The sequence below is a fragment of the Dryobates pubescens genome, chromosome 13 (assembly GCF_014839835.1).
Source record: "Dryobates pubescens isolate bDryPub1 chromosome 13, bDryPub1.pri, whole genome shotgun sequence".
NCBI lineage: Eukaryota > Metazoa > Chordata > Aves > Piciformes > Picidae > Dryobates > Dryobates pubescens.
The window spans coordinates 5,774,137-5,788,518 of NC_071624.1; the positions used below are offsets into that span (position 1 = coordinate 5,774,137).

General features: G+C 43.6%; 1 protein-coding gene across 1 annotated transcript in view; it reads left to right on the forward strand.

Moving 5' to 3' along the window:
* Positions 1 to 14,382, forward strand: part of MYO7B (myosin VIIB) — a 47,533-nt gene that overhangs the window by 11,198 nt on the left and 21,953 nt on the right. The window contains exons 13-28 of the mRNA XM_054166605.1: positions 291 to 501; positions 1,067 to 1,202; positions 1,415 to 1,575; positions 2,593 to 2,643; positions 4,428 to 4,565; positions 5,516 to 5,668; positions 6,198 to 6,296; positions 6,842 to 6,936; positions 7,764 to 7,848; positions 8,982 to 9,200; positions 9,822 to 9,929; positions 10,315 to 10,491; positions 11,194 to 11,403; positions 12,254 to 12,421; positions 12,701 to 12,781; positions 13,435 to 13,562. Coding sequence (XP_054022580.1) covers positions 291 to 501; positions 1,067 to 1,202; positions 1,415 to 1,575; positions 2,593 to 2,643; positions 4,428 to 4,565; positions 5,516 to 5,668; positions 6,198 to 6,296; positions 6,842 to 6,936; positions 7,764 to 7,848; positions 8,982 to 9,200; positions 9,822 to 9,929; positions 10,315 to 10,491; positions 11,194 to 11,403; positions 12,254 to 12,421; positions 12,701 to 12,781; positions 13,435 to 13,562 — 2,220 coding nt within the window. The remainder of the gene's footprint in view (positions 1 to 290; positions 502 to 1,066; positions 1,203 to 1,414; positions 1,576 to 2,592; positions 2,644 to 4,427; positions 4,566 to 5,515; positions 5,669 to 6,197; positions 6,297 to 6,841; positions 6,937 to 7,763; positions 7,849 to 8,981; positions 9,201 to 9,821; positions 9,930 to 10,314; positions 10,492 to 11,193; positions 11,404 to 12,253; positions 12,422 to 12,700; positions 12,782 to 13,434; positions 13,563 to 14,382) is intronic.

Here is a 14,382-nt window from a genome sequence, read left to right on the forward strand (position 1 = left end):
TTTTCACAGTTATATGTTCTCCTTTATCTCGAGAGTGCAAGATCTTTCCTTGTTTACACAGCAACACTCAATCATCAGTTGGCTCATTTCTGCTTGTCTTTATCATAGCAGAAGATACATTGCCTTATATTGACATGACTGGCAAGATGCAATGGTAGTGACCATGCAAATTATGGAATATAGCAGTAATGTATCTGGATATGTATTGAGTACAGGGAATGAAAAAACACCACAGAGCAGTGCAGCACTGGCCAATGATGACCATGAGTTCCCATCTTATCCTCCCCCAGCTTTGAGCAACTCTGCATTAACATTGCCAATGAGCACCTTCAGCAGTTCTTTGTGAACCATGTCTTCAAGCTGGAGCAAGAGGAATACCTTGCAGAGGACATTGCCTGGAATAACATTGACTTCACTGACAACCGCCAGACTCTCGAAGTCATCGCGCTCAAGCCTATGAACATCATCTCCCTCATTGATGAAGAGAGCAAGTTCCCAAAGGTAAATTTCTGATTTCACTTTTAATGTCTGGCATTGCTCAGAGATCACAGGGCTTTTTACACAGAGAGAAGTGCAAAAGTGGCTTTCAGACACATTAGGAGAGGCAATGTCTTCTCCCCATAGATGTTTCTTTTAAATTGCCTCACAATACAAATGCTTTACTCTCTGCTGGAATGTGTTCTTCCTGGTTACTTGATGTTGAAACTCTCACAGCTGTTCCAGACAGAAAAGGAGTCTGGATCATTTTAGAAGGTTTTGTTTAGGTAATCTTTTAATTTGCCTATTGTTTGAGTATTGCTCTGATGTTGATCTGGGCTGCACATTATTCCTAAAATACCAGGCCTTGTGCTCTGGTGGTATGTTCTGTCCTGATGCTTGAGAGAAGGGTGTGTGTAAAAGAAAAGACACTACTGGCACTACCTTCCTCCTACATAAGCAAGGAGCAAAATTTGAGCTTTTGTTATCTCTGAGCACCACTTTGATTTGTTTACTGAGCACAGGCCAGTGCTGGCAGGAATCAGCTTAACTGTCTTTTTTCCCTTTTTTGGCCTGTATTTTTTTCTAGGGCACAGATGCCACCATGCTAGTCAAAATCAATTCTCTCCATGGCAAAAGTAATGTCTACATTCCACCTAAAAGTGTCCATGACACCAAGTTTGGCATCAATCACTTTGCTGGCGTTGTCTTTTATGAATCAAAAGGTAAGCCTATCTCTGCTGGATACAGAAGGTGAAAAGAAAAGCATGACCTGACCTGGATGTATGGCACTCAAGGGTTATGTTGAAGTCAGATCAGGAGATCAGAAGGATTACTCTAAAGTAATCTTCGAGTTGCTGTAAATGAAGTGGATTTTGGCTAGACAGAGTGGCACTAGAGCAAAAGGTGATAAGCTGACTTTGTTTCCACCCTACAGATTTCCTGGAGAAAAATCGGGACACACTGAGTGCTAGCGTAATGCAAGTGGTTCATTCCTCCAAAAACAAATTCCTGAGAGAGATTTTCCAGGTGGAAACCACACCACATAGTCTGGGACGTGGAACCATCCGGCATCTGGGAGCTGACTATTCCTACAAGGTTAGCTTACTGACACTGGGTTGCAGAAGCAATTAATTTCTCCTCCCTTCCATAAGGCACTGTCTGTTCCTGACATAATCTTTCTTTCGCACTGTCTCTGCAAATCTTTATCCCTTTCATTCAACTGACTTCTGCAAAGGAGTCTGTTGGAAAAGTCAGTGTGCTATTCATGCTCTGAACATGTGTAATGCCAGCCCTGTCTCCCAGGACTGCATCCCTGGACACCTATGTAGCCATGCCTGCAGGCTGTCACAAAAGCATGAGTCCTGGACTGATTTGCTCTGTGTCTGCCTGGGCACCCACACTGCATCCACATAACCAGCACAGGTATAAATTAGTAGAAACAAACTAGTTCAAAAGGCTCAAGGCACTAACCAGAGACCCCTCTGCAAAGCCCATACTTGTGCAGAAGCCAGCAACTAACCTGCTGCCATAATACACACACAGCCAGTCTGCTGGAACTGTAACACCAAAGGGTCTGACTAGGCAGCTGCCAGGTAGGTCCTGGCCTTTTCATTCCTACAGAGTGCTGACAAGCTTGGTGAAAAGGAGCAAATAGTTGCACTGTCACTGAGAGATACTCTGCTCCTGCTCCCAGTGACACCTGTATAAAGTCTCACTGCCCTGCATGAGACTCCCCAGCTCTCCCTCGTGGCCCAGAGGCTTTGTGACAAAGTTCAAGGTGGCTAATTATCACAGAATCATCTGTGCCTAGTGGTGTAGAAAGCCTTGTCCTGTGCCTAGTGAAAATCTCAGTGCCTAGTGTAAAGCTCAGTGGACTGGAAAAAGCCCAGGGCAGAGCTCAAGTTCTCTGCCTTGCTGCAACTTTCACATACCTTGATTTCTAAGCATTTGACCTATGCAAGTATCATCACTGTATGAAAGTACTTTTGCTTTCAATGGTTAGATCTTTGAGTTTTTCTGTCAGGGTACAGAATAAACAGCCAGCTTGCTATCTTACCTTTCATCTGTCTCCTCTCATGGCATTGTTTTCTGATCCTGTCCTTTCTTCTTCAGCCTATTTCCCATTGTGGCTTTCTGCTGTCCAGAACATCTAGCCATGGACAGGTAAAAATCTTGGGGGAGAAGAATGTTAGAAGTGGTACAAGCAACAACAGAGAACTGGCTTAACACCTCTTACATCTTATTAATACCTTCAGATAAAGTATCAGGTCTATCTACATTGCTCAAATGTTTTTTGTCTCTAATAAAGAAGATTGGTTTATTGAAGAAAAAAAAAATCCCTTCCCTTACATTTAGAAAGTATGGCACTGTCTCAAGAAAGGAGACACCAAATGTGGTGTACTGCTTACTTCAAAACACACAGAAATGAGCTGAAATATTCCTATTTGTTTCAAATAGGTTGGGCCACCATTGGGAAGGCTAAGCAGCATGCTACACACAAGAATAGTGAAGGAAAAGCTAGAAAAATCTTTGCTATTCTGAGGTCTCAGAGGTGCTCTCCTGATACACCAGGGGAGAAAAGTCATCACCCTCTCAACAACAAATTCAGCTTTAATAGCATTATGTGTAAGATCTTGAGGGCATGGACTTCAGATTTGTGTAGCCATCCCACTGATTTACTAGTACAGCAGAAAGCTCTCTCAGATCTCGTAGTGAAAATTGCTTTTAATTCTTATGCAGCTTAAATATGTATATATTGTTATTATAGCTACTTCAAACAGATGCTTGTTAGCCCTAGGTTGCCTCAGAGCTGCTGTAAAGTAGTCCCAGGAACTGTTTTCCAAAGGTGTGAGTGTTTGGGCACTGGAGGGCAGCATTGCCCTGTAGGTAAAGCAGAAGGTGGCAACTTGAAAGGGCGCTTTAAACATAAGAACTAACAGAATGAGGTACTGTAAAGACCATGGAGGGAAACCACTAGACTTTTTACTTAGTAAAAACTATTTACTTAGTAAAAACTCCACAACATACTACCCGCCCCCCTTTCTCTCCCTCTCCCCCCCCCCCCAACTAACTTGCTGTATTATGCTGCAGTAATTAGCCCCATACCTGTAAGTAAAAGGCCGGCGGAATCCTTTTGTTAGCTGGTATCTGCACTGTTGTCACCGTAATTTAGTATGTCCTTAGGCCCGCTGTGATGATCTGTGTGAAGAGAGGTCACACTGTGCTGTCAGAGAAGCTGGGAAAGTCAGGAGCTAACTGCAGCCAAGTGCAATCCATCTGGGGATCACACTACTGCAGCTGGGAGCACAATTCAACCCAGGAGAGGCAAGACATAACGAACTTCATATGCAGTCATACATGGAGTAGCTCTGACCTTATCCTCCAATTAAACTTTGCCTTTTTGCTGTGTACTGTGCTATAGTGTAGGATTAGCACTAGCTCATCAGAGCAAGACAATCTGTCCACTTAATCACAAAGGAATGAGCTTTTCTGGATCCTTAGCATTCTTAATTTATGAGATGGCAGAAAAATGTCTGGCCTGGAGGTGATAATTGCTTTGGGAGTGGCTATTTCTCACCAAGTCTTCAGGCACACACCCATGAATAATACTGTGACACCCAGGTCCTACACGAAACACAGCCTTGGTTGGAACAGACTGGCTTATGTGGGGGGGTGTGAGCAGAGAATTGCTCCCACCACAGGCACCCCTAACTGCTACAGCTTAATGCCCAAGTAGGTGGAAGAGCTCAGTGGGGATTCTTTGCAAGAACAAATCAGAATTAGTAAGATGCAGATGGCTGCTTCAGCTCCCATGTAGGCAAGTCATTGTTTTTTTCTTTTTCTGGCAGTTGTGTGACCCTGTTACATTGTACAAAAGTACAAACATTTATGAATTTGCCCTCTGGCAGTGAATGCTATACAAGTCAGCATGTGCTTACTCTTCCCAGGGCATGGATACCACCAAGCGGCTCTCCACCCTGGGAGGACAGTTCAAGCAATCCCTGGAAAAACTAATGAAAATCCTTGAGCAGTGCCAGCCATATTTCATCCGCTGTATCAAGCCAAATGACTACAAGAAACCATTGGTAATGTTTTAACAACAGGTCTTGCCTCCAGTAAACTTCTTAATGAGAAAAAGCTGCTGGTTGCTGCGTAGCATTTTGTATCTGTGCTTCAGCCAAGAAGAGCTGGAGTGCAGGCTATCACTGCAATAAAAAGAGTGGTAGGATGTAGTGTTGTTGATTTACAAAAGCATTTCTTAAAAGGATCATAGATAGCAAAAAAAGCACAGAGGTGTATTCCTGAGAGGGGCTGCCAAAGCTTTTCCTGTAAAGATAAAAACAAAACGAGAGTTTCAGGCCCTTAACAAGGAACAGACAAAACCCACTAGGATCTAACAATGGTCATACTATGAAATAGCCTGAGAGAATAGGAGAGCTGTTGGTGTTTGAGAGAGGGGTGATGTGGCTTAATTTGAAACCACCAGAGGAGTGAGTTTGTCATTAAGACACTTGTGTGGAACTCAGAAGATCATGATCCAGTTCTACACTAAAACCTTGTATAGTGTTGGTCATGTGAATTAATAATTTTTGAAGTACTGAATGTGGACTACTGAGCCTGTTCTTAATTTCCATTGCAAGAAACCAGCAGCATACATGTTGGGCTTTGCATGGCTATACCCAAAGGACCTAAGTTGCTACTGCAGTTACTCACACCTGCAAAAGGATATGCACAATTTATTGATATTCATCTGAAATTTTGGTTAGAGAACTGATAATGGCTGCTAAAGCCAGACTGAAGTTAATGGACTGTTTTCCACTGCTGATAACCAGAAATTTGAAGACCCTTTGGGGTGACCTGTTTATGCTTGTAACAAGCTGATTTAGTGCAGTAAAGAACTAAGTAGTTTTAAAAAGCATGGTCGACCATTTTGTGGGCACTCTGAGGTTGAAGGTTAACAGGTATGTTCTGAGGAATGCTGTATGTGTAGCTGCCTTTAGTGCTAAGCCCCCTCCCTGTCTGCTTCCCCTTTCAGCTGTTTGACCGGGAGCTGTGTATCAAACAGCTGCGATACTCAGGGATGATGGAGACCATTCAGATCAGGAAAGCTGGCTACCCCATTCGCTACAGCTTTGAAGACTTCTTTGAGAGATACAGAGTTCTCCTGCCATGGTCTCTTAGAGAACAGGTGTGTAAGCAAGAATTTGCTTTAAGGCTCATCTAACTTTTCCTTATGAGGCTTTGTTTTTTTCCGTGGTAGAAAATTCTTGGATTATTGCTGCACATTTGAGAAAGCTGTCATCACAGGAACTGTTGTCACAGTAATCATAGCTAACACTCACATACTCATTTGGACCTTAGTTGAAACAGTATTAGTTCTTTTAGGTGCAGCTATTCTTGATCTGCCCCACACAGATATCCCAAGCAGGGTGGCATCCCCATTGCCCTCAGATGTTTCTTTTCAGTAATAACACACTTCTAAGGTCTCTGCCATCCTCCTTGCACTTCAGCTCTGAAATATTTGGCCATGATGTCATATTCTTTCTTTTCTTGACCATTTGAGCCAAACCACCTTCATTCATTATACTTTCAGTCCAGAGGTCTGTAAGACCTCATCTGCTTCAGTTCATCCTCCTTCAAAATGCAGATAAACACACCATTACATAGTGTTCTGTTTCACAACCAAGTGCTAACATGATAATGCTCCTGCACCTCAGCTGAAGAATGATGTTCGACAGAGCTGTATTCACATCTCTGAAGCAGTGCTGGGCAAGGACAAAAGCTGGCAAGCTGGAAAGACCAAGATTTTCCTTAAAGTAAGTAAAAAGAACAGTTGTTTCTTCTCCTGTAAAGACATGGTATAGCTTCATGATATAGCTTGACTTGTTTGTGAAAGAGTGGGTGACACAGAAGGACTGGGTTCTCTTATAAACTCTCTCTTCAATCTAAGGCTAGATCTTGGTCCTTGAAGGCCAAGTAATTTAATGGACATAGCCTGGTGTAGGAGAGGCTGATCCTGTTCCTGTGCTCCAGTGTTGCAGCTTAAACAGCACAGTGCAATTGGTCTTTGCTCATGCCTAGAGAATTGGACACCAGAACACTATAGCAGGGGACCTCCTTGCCTGTAGCATACCCCCAGGTAAGAGCAGTCTTACTGTAGGCAGATCCTCTGCTTGTTTATGGCTATAGCCAGGCAAGGTGTTTCAGGTGGTGTGCACTTTCTACTGCAGTTCCACACATGCATTTTAATCACAGCTTCCATTGCATCATGCCAGTTTTGGGCCTTTCAGACCATGTGTCCAGTTTTCAGAAGCTGTGAGGGTGTGTGCTCAGATGGTATATCCACACTTCCTTTTAACAGGATCATCACGATACAGTATTGGAGCTGCAACGCCAAAATATACTCACAGATAAGGTTCTCCTTATCCAGAAGGTGATGAGAGGATTGAAGGACAGGTCAGTGATCTTACAGAAGGAATTTGCTTTGGTTTGATTCAGCAAGCTTTGTGGTGCAGTTTAATGCAGTGTTTTGAGTATGAAATGTATCAATCCATATCTTCCACCGGCCCTAAATTCAGTGTTCATCTTGTAACAGTGCACAGTCCAGCCGGGCAGATTTGGCACGATTTGTTCTGGCTCAGCATCTTTACTGTGGCACATTCTGCTTGTATGAAGAGGAAGGGCTGGGAGGAGGATTTGTGTTTAATCTTTCTAGTAAACAGTAGGCATCTAGAAAATAGGAAATCCCCATGGAATCTGTGGCCTTCTCAGAGCTACAGGAACTCCCTCATTTAGAAGATGTGTGTTTGATACAAGACAGAGATAAGTATCAGACAGAAACTAACTAGCCCTCCGCTTTGCTGTAGATCACAGTTCTTGTGTTTTGTCTGGTTTAGTTTGAAATATCTTCAGAAATTAAATGTAGTCAATGTCAGGTAAATGCTTGTCTTTGTTAAACACCTTACATCATGATTTCTACTTAATAATCTTGAATCCCCCAACCCAAACCATGGCATAGGAAACTTTCTGTTGCAATATAATATTTTCCTTGGGCTACTCATCAGCAGGAGGAACAGCCCTTGCTGAGCTTTAAGTTTTCCCTGGGGAACTAAAACCTGAGCCAGCTTTCCTGGCTCTAGTGTTCCTAGACAGCAGACAGGGCTGAGATCAGACTGTAGACATCTCACAACATGTAAAAAACCTACCATCTTGCTCTTTACCATTATTCTAAGAATCAACAGAAATAACCTATTGTTTATCACCTTACCTGTCTGTCTGCTTAGGAAGCAGTTTCTGAAACAGAGGAAGTCTGCTGTAGCCATCCAGTCAGCCTGGCGAGGCTACTGCTGCCGGAAGGATTTCAGAATGGTAAGAAAGACATGGATATAGAAATATCTATTTTCTCTGTGTGTATATATATGTCTGTCTGTATGTATTTGTGTGTATGTGTTTATATACTATGCATTGCCACGCTGAGTGGAGTACTAGAAATGAAGATATTTACAGCTGAAGGAAGGAGAGGCAAGATGGAAGGATGTAGAGAAAGGTATAATGCCCACAGCGGGCTCTGGGACCTCTCAGGGCTTGCTGAACCTGTCACCTTTTAGCTTTTGGGTGAAACAGTAACCCAACAAACCTCTGGCAGGCCTGGCTCCAGTGACATGAAATATGAGTGAGTCACATTTCTTCCACTCAGGAGTCCAAGGCTAGCATTTCTGCATTGCCACCATGCCAAGAGCAAAAAGTCTTCCACAACTGTTACAGGAAAACTGAGAATCTGTAAAAAATTAGCAGAAAAAATCATTATATCAGTCTCACATTATTAAAAATATTGTCTGATTTTCTACAGCTTGTTGGTGAGGAAAGCTACACTATATTGGGGGCATTTACTTATTTTGGTTTTTGTGTAGGGAATATTATTAATATGTTCTATACATCCCATTCACAAGGGGCAGGAGGAGAAACTCTGAGTTTCAGCCAGAAACATTTTCTATTCTGCATAAGTGGTGCAATTCCTGTTTGAAGAGCCAGGCTGTTGTCCTGCACTTTGTCCCCTACTCCTTCTGCCACTTCCCTTGGGATTGTTTACACTTATCTCTCTGTTCACTTGGCTTCATTTCCTTTCTCTTCCTTCCCTTGTCATAATCTCAAGCTCTCATCATCACCTCCTAGATCCAGTCCTTAGATCAGGTCCCCCAAACAAATCAATATAGTCACAGAATCACAGAATGTTAGGTGTTGGAAGGAACCTCCAGTGATCATTGAGTCCAATGCTCCTGCCAAAGCAGGATTACCTAGGGCAGGTTGCACAGGAAGGCATACAGGCATATTTTGTTTTAAAAGCCTGTTATTGGCAAAAAATAAAGCATAAAGGGCAGTATCACATTCACCCCTTCCAATGTCTTTATTTAGTTACTAAATTTTGTTCTCTATTTTATTCATCCCAACTTAACCCCAGTCTCATGGTTCTGATTCATCCTTTTTTCCACACCTCCTCACAGGCTATGCTGGGTTTTGGGCGCCTGCAGGCCCTGTACCGGAGCCGGCACCTAGCTAAGCAGTATGAAGAAACCCGGGCTCATATCATCAGGCTTCAAGCCATGTGCCGTGGCTACCTAATGCGTCAGAAGATAGCAGAGCAGAAGAAGGCTGTGTGTATTATACAGGCATATGCAAGGGGCATGCTTGCTCGCCAAATCTACCAGAGGATGAAGAGGGAGGTATGCTCACAGACACCTCATGAACTTGCTGTTTCTGTTAAGTTCTGATAGGGATTTACTGACAAGTGTTGCCATAGCATAGCACTGGACGTGAATATTTCTTTTGGGATATTTTATTTGTCAAGGAAGAAAGCATCATTCTAAGCAGATTGGTCTGTTGATACTTGCTTTTTGTGTTCATGATCATGGATCAAAACTTCACTGACAGAGCTGAAATGTTTTTGACAGAAGGCAGAAAAGATGTGCACATGTATCAGTCACTCCTGCAAGGGATGATCAGTTTCTACAGTAAGGCCTGATAATGTCACTTAGGGATCCCTTCAAAACTCAGTCCTGATGCATCATGTCTTGGTATGCACTGCCAGAGAAAATCCCATACTTTCTGCCTTGGCAGTCTATAGCACATGGGAGGCCTTCCCATGATATCCCTTCTGTATGAATGCTGAACAAACAGGACAAAGCCAGTTTGCAGATTGCTGCCTGTGGCCTGTTGCCTAGAATGCCAAATCTAAAACTAAGTCCCTGTTGGGATAAAGTCCTGGTGTGGACAGATTGTAAATGGCAGAAGGGAGCCATCTCAGCAGTTGTGGAAACAATCACAGAATGATCCTGTTGTCATAGAACAAGTTCAAGCTGGAAGCCAGGAATATCCGCTTGGAAGAAGAGAAACGTCTCATCCAAGTCCTTGGACCAGTGAAAGCAAGGGAAGAAGCTATGAGATTAGAGAAGGTAGGTATGGTTGGTGGAGCAACACTGAATGCTATGTTGGTTGCCTGAGAAGACAGCTATCCTGGGTCACACCCTCAGACTTGCTCAAAGAGCTGAGCTGCTGTATTTTAATAAAAAACAAACCTAATTATAAACCTGCCTTTAGAAGTGGGACAAGGGAAAGACGTGCACATTTCTGTGTGCAGTAGGAGCTGGCACTTTAGCCAAGCATGCATGATGATGTTACAGCCCCTCCTGACACAAAACATTTCTAAATTTTAAATAATGTGTGGTTTTCCACTGTTAAGAGTTCTGGGGTTTCCCTGAAATAGTGTTTTATCCTCACACCCATTCATTCTAGCAGAATGATGTTCCAGTCATGCCTAACCAGCTTCTATGTTTAAAGGAACATCTGGCTACTCTGGAGAGAGGAGAGGCAGAAGCAAGAGAAAGGAAGAACGCTCTTGACAATAAACAAACAAATCATGATGTTCTCAGTGACCAAGAAATGGTGGACAAAATTTTTGGGTTTTTACCTTCTATGATCGGAGGCCAAGAAGGACAGGCGCCTCTAGGATTTGAGGTACGGAACTGCAGAATGGTACTGGGTCACGTTCGCCTCTTGTGTAAGTCCACTGACTGTTGGAATTCCATCAGGGGTCCATTCTGTTTAATGAATGTCTGTAGGGTGAAAGAATCACCCAGATTAGTCATCTAGACCTTCTCTTTGGAATCTTTTTCCAGAGGTCAGCTGTTGGTCACATGCAGTTTGAAGACTATGTGTCTTCAAAAGCTATTACACATCTGTTTCTTTAGCCCAGCAGACCCTCATCAAATAGTGCCATTCTCTGGCACCAACCACATGTTCTGCTGAGAGTGTTCTCAATGATTCTCCAGCTGAAACAAGCTGGAAGTTCTTAAAAGCCAAATTTGAAATATCCTGCCAGCTGTGGAGGATGGGGAGAAGTAGGCAGGGTAGAATGGTGTGGGTTAGTGCAGGATGTGACCAATGAGTTAATGCAATTTTTTATCCATCAGCAGTGTTCTTGCTGAAGACCAAGACAGGAAGGCCATATAGAATGAATGCTCCTCACAAGGACAAGCTCTGGGTCCGAGTGATCTGTTGGTAGCAGATGAAAATGGCTTTGGGGTTAGCTGGAAAGATAAATTCTGGAGTACCTATGATCATGAAAAAACCCAACCAAACAAAACCCCAAAAGAGCATAATGTAATAATGTCAGAGTACGGGGAAAGAAAGTAAGCTTCTTCCTTGTGTTCTGCACAGGACTTGGAAACGAAGCCTAGCAAGCTGGAGGAGGTGGACCTGGATATGGTTCCCATGAGTGTGGAGCTAGAAGAGGAAGCAGATGACTTGGAAGAGTACACCTTCCCAAAATTTGCAGCTACTTATTTCCAGGGGTCTTCTACACATACACATATCCGGAGACAGCTGCGGCAGCCACTACTCTATCATGATGACAAGGACAACATCCTGGTATCTTGCTCCTTGTTCTTGAACCTGCTGTCTTTAACAGCTCATCTTTTGATCCCCCAACCCCTGGCACAGCCCTGGGATCCAAAGACTTTAGAGCCAAGCAGATAGTCCTAAGCACTTCCACTAAAGTAGTAGCTCCCATTAGCATTGTTTGGCACTTTGCAGGCAGGCTTTTCACACGGATACCTCTGCCCAGCACAAGCTCTCTGGTCACCTTCAGTCTGCCTAAAAAGCAAACTCTGCAGAGTTCTGCAGAGACTTCTGCAGATACCCTTTGGGGAGACTGGAGAGAAGAGGCATCAGAGCTCACCCATCTGTCTGCTCTTGTGAGGGCTGCTGGTCTGTGAGTTAGGACAGAAGGGAGAGGCCCAAACCTCCAATTCTCAAGCTGAGCCACAGGGAGATTGAGGAGGGGACTTTTTCTTAATTCTAGGCAGCCTTGTAGACTGGAGGATGCCATGCTACAAAACCCTCACTATTACTTGACTTTCTAGTTCTTGTCAAGGAGGCTCCTGAAATAGTTCACTCCACTGCTTATCTGTCCAGGTAGGTTGGTGCATAGTGCAGTTCAGCCAAGGTGCCAGTAAAGGGAATGGTGAGGGTTCAGCCATCACAGAGCAAATCGGCCATTCCCACTAGAGCTGCACCCTCTTCCTTTAGTGTGAGAGTGCTGAGATTGTCACTATCATGCTGTTTGATATGAATGCAAACTCCTGGTGTAAATGGTGGGAGGAGATGAGAATTTTAACAACTTGAACTGGGTAAAAGAAGAAAATACTCTTACGTAAACAGGCAGAAATGGCATGAGGTCATCAGTTCTCTTAGCAGTGTCTGTGCTTTCTGCCACCAGGCTTCTCTGGTTGTGTGGGTTATTATCCTGAGGTTCATGGGGGACCTGCCAGAGCCAGCAATGTTTGCCAAGAATTCCACCACCAAGAGCAGCTCCGTGATGACACAGATATATGACACACTTGGAAAGAAAAACCAGGTCCAGTTCAGAAATGACAGCCCAAATATGGTGAGAGGAGCAGGTTATGTTTGTATTTTAATTTGCTTTCCTTGGTTTCCATGCTGTTCTACCAAGAGAGTGAGAAAAGCAAAGGAACCCTTTCATGATACAGTACTCAAAATGCCAGAAGTCCACAAAGGCCCCTGTCAGTCCTGGAAGGACTGTGCAGCTCCTTCTGGCAGGAGGGGAGAAAACAAAAATATCTCCATTTGAACATCTTTGCATCCTTCAAGAATCATTCTGGCTGTACATTAGACTAATTTGCTATACTGGTAATGTGTGTTGTAGAAAGAAATCAGAAAGGATAACAAGATTTCGAAGGGGATCTCTTCCCTCAAGCTGAAACGGTCATCCAAGTTGACAGGGAAGGTAAGAAGCAGAAATAAATTTCTTCCCATGAGTCTTTTGCCTGGAACTGTGTCTTCATCTTCTGAAAGATGTTAGTGACAGCAATCTCCCTGCTGTGGCCTTGTTCCCCTACCACACCAGTGCAGCTGTGTATGGGATACCTGTTTCACTTTTCCTTTGAAACTATTCCCGTGTGCACCGCTGTCATTCATTCTCTGGCAGATCAGCTCTATCCCTTCCTGCTGGAGTGTGTCTCCTGAACACAGGGAACAATTTCTTATTGAGAATTATTACTGAGAATAATGTTCTTACAGAATGGTTTGCCCAAAGCCCTAGCAGACTGAGAACTACCAAGTGCTTAGGGCTGTACAGGACGGTACAAGGAGTCATGGAATGACAGAATCATAGAATGCACAGGATAGGAAGGGACCTCTAGAGGTCAGCTAGTCCAACCCCCAAGGAAGTTCTAGCCAGTAATAGTGGTGTAACACTGCATTTTATGAGTTATCTTGAGAGGGAATGGGCAAAATACAGCCTGTTTCTAACTGCCCCTGCACTGAGCACAAAGAGTTTTAGCCTCAAAGATAGAGAAGGAATGTCTCATTTCTGGGAGAACTGCCTGGTAAGAGGGGAGATTTCTAGAGCACTCTAGGGTTCTGTGTGGTTTCTTTCAGGTGGCAAACCAGCTAAGAAGTGGAGAAGAGGCTTTCCAAGAAGACAGCTCAATCACTGAGAGACCTATGTCCAACCTAGAAAAAGTGCACTTCATTATTGGCAATGCAATTCTGCGTCCTGCCATCAGGTAGGAAATCCGTACCTCCTTTCTAGGACCAGGTGCCATTACATTAAGGAATTCCAGCACCCCCTTTCCACAGTCCTGAGGCATTTTCCAAATGTCTCACATTTATTTCTGGGGATTCCTGAATGCTTCTTCCAAGGATGATGCACCTTTATCAGAGGGGACACAGAATGTCTCCCTTACTGCCTTTGCTGGTATCTTCATGTTGTAGTTTAGGTCAGCTGTCATTATTCATGGCTTTCTAAATACCCCATAGATATGCAATGGGGCAGAGCTCAGGACTGTAACTCAGTAACAACTGAAGGTGAAACACAGCCCTAGTATGATGGAGAAGAAACACTCAGAAGAGTAAGAGACACAGAGTGTGGGCAGAGGGTTGTTTTCAGATAGCTTTAGAAGACTACAGGGAAGATTTGCCTTTGCTCGAGTTAGAGAAAGCTGTGTTTTGTCTTTGAGAGTAATGTAAACACCTTGCAACTGAAGGAGAGAGGCTGGGCAGAATTTGGTTGGATGTGTTAAAATATTGTTTTGTTACTTTGACCTATTGTATGCCTTAATTACACGTATGCCAGTAGAAAATGACCAATTGAGAGGTGACACATGTGCCTTCTGGTAGACTACATAACTTTGCCGTATAACGTAATAAATGTCTTCGCCTGCTTACATCTGGTCCTGAAAGCATGGGTCGAGGCGAACCCAACATCTCTCAAACATCTATACTTTTACAATGGACTTAATGTACACCAGGGACATGAGAGGTGTTCATACCCTCAATTTCCCAACTGTCTAATGTTGAGCCCTCAAGCCGTGTCCCCTTATGAGA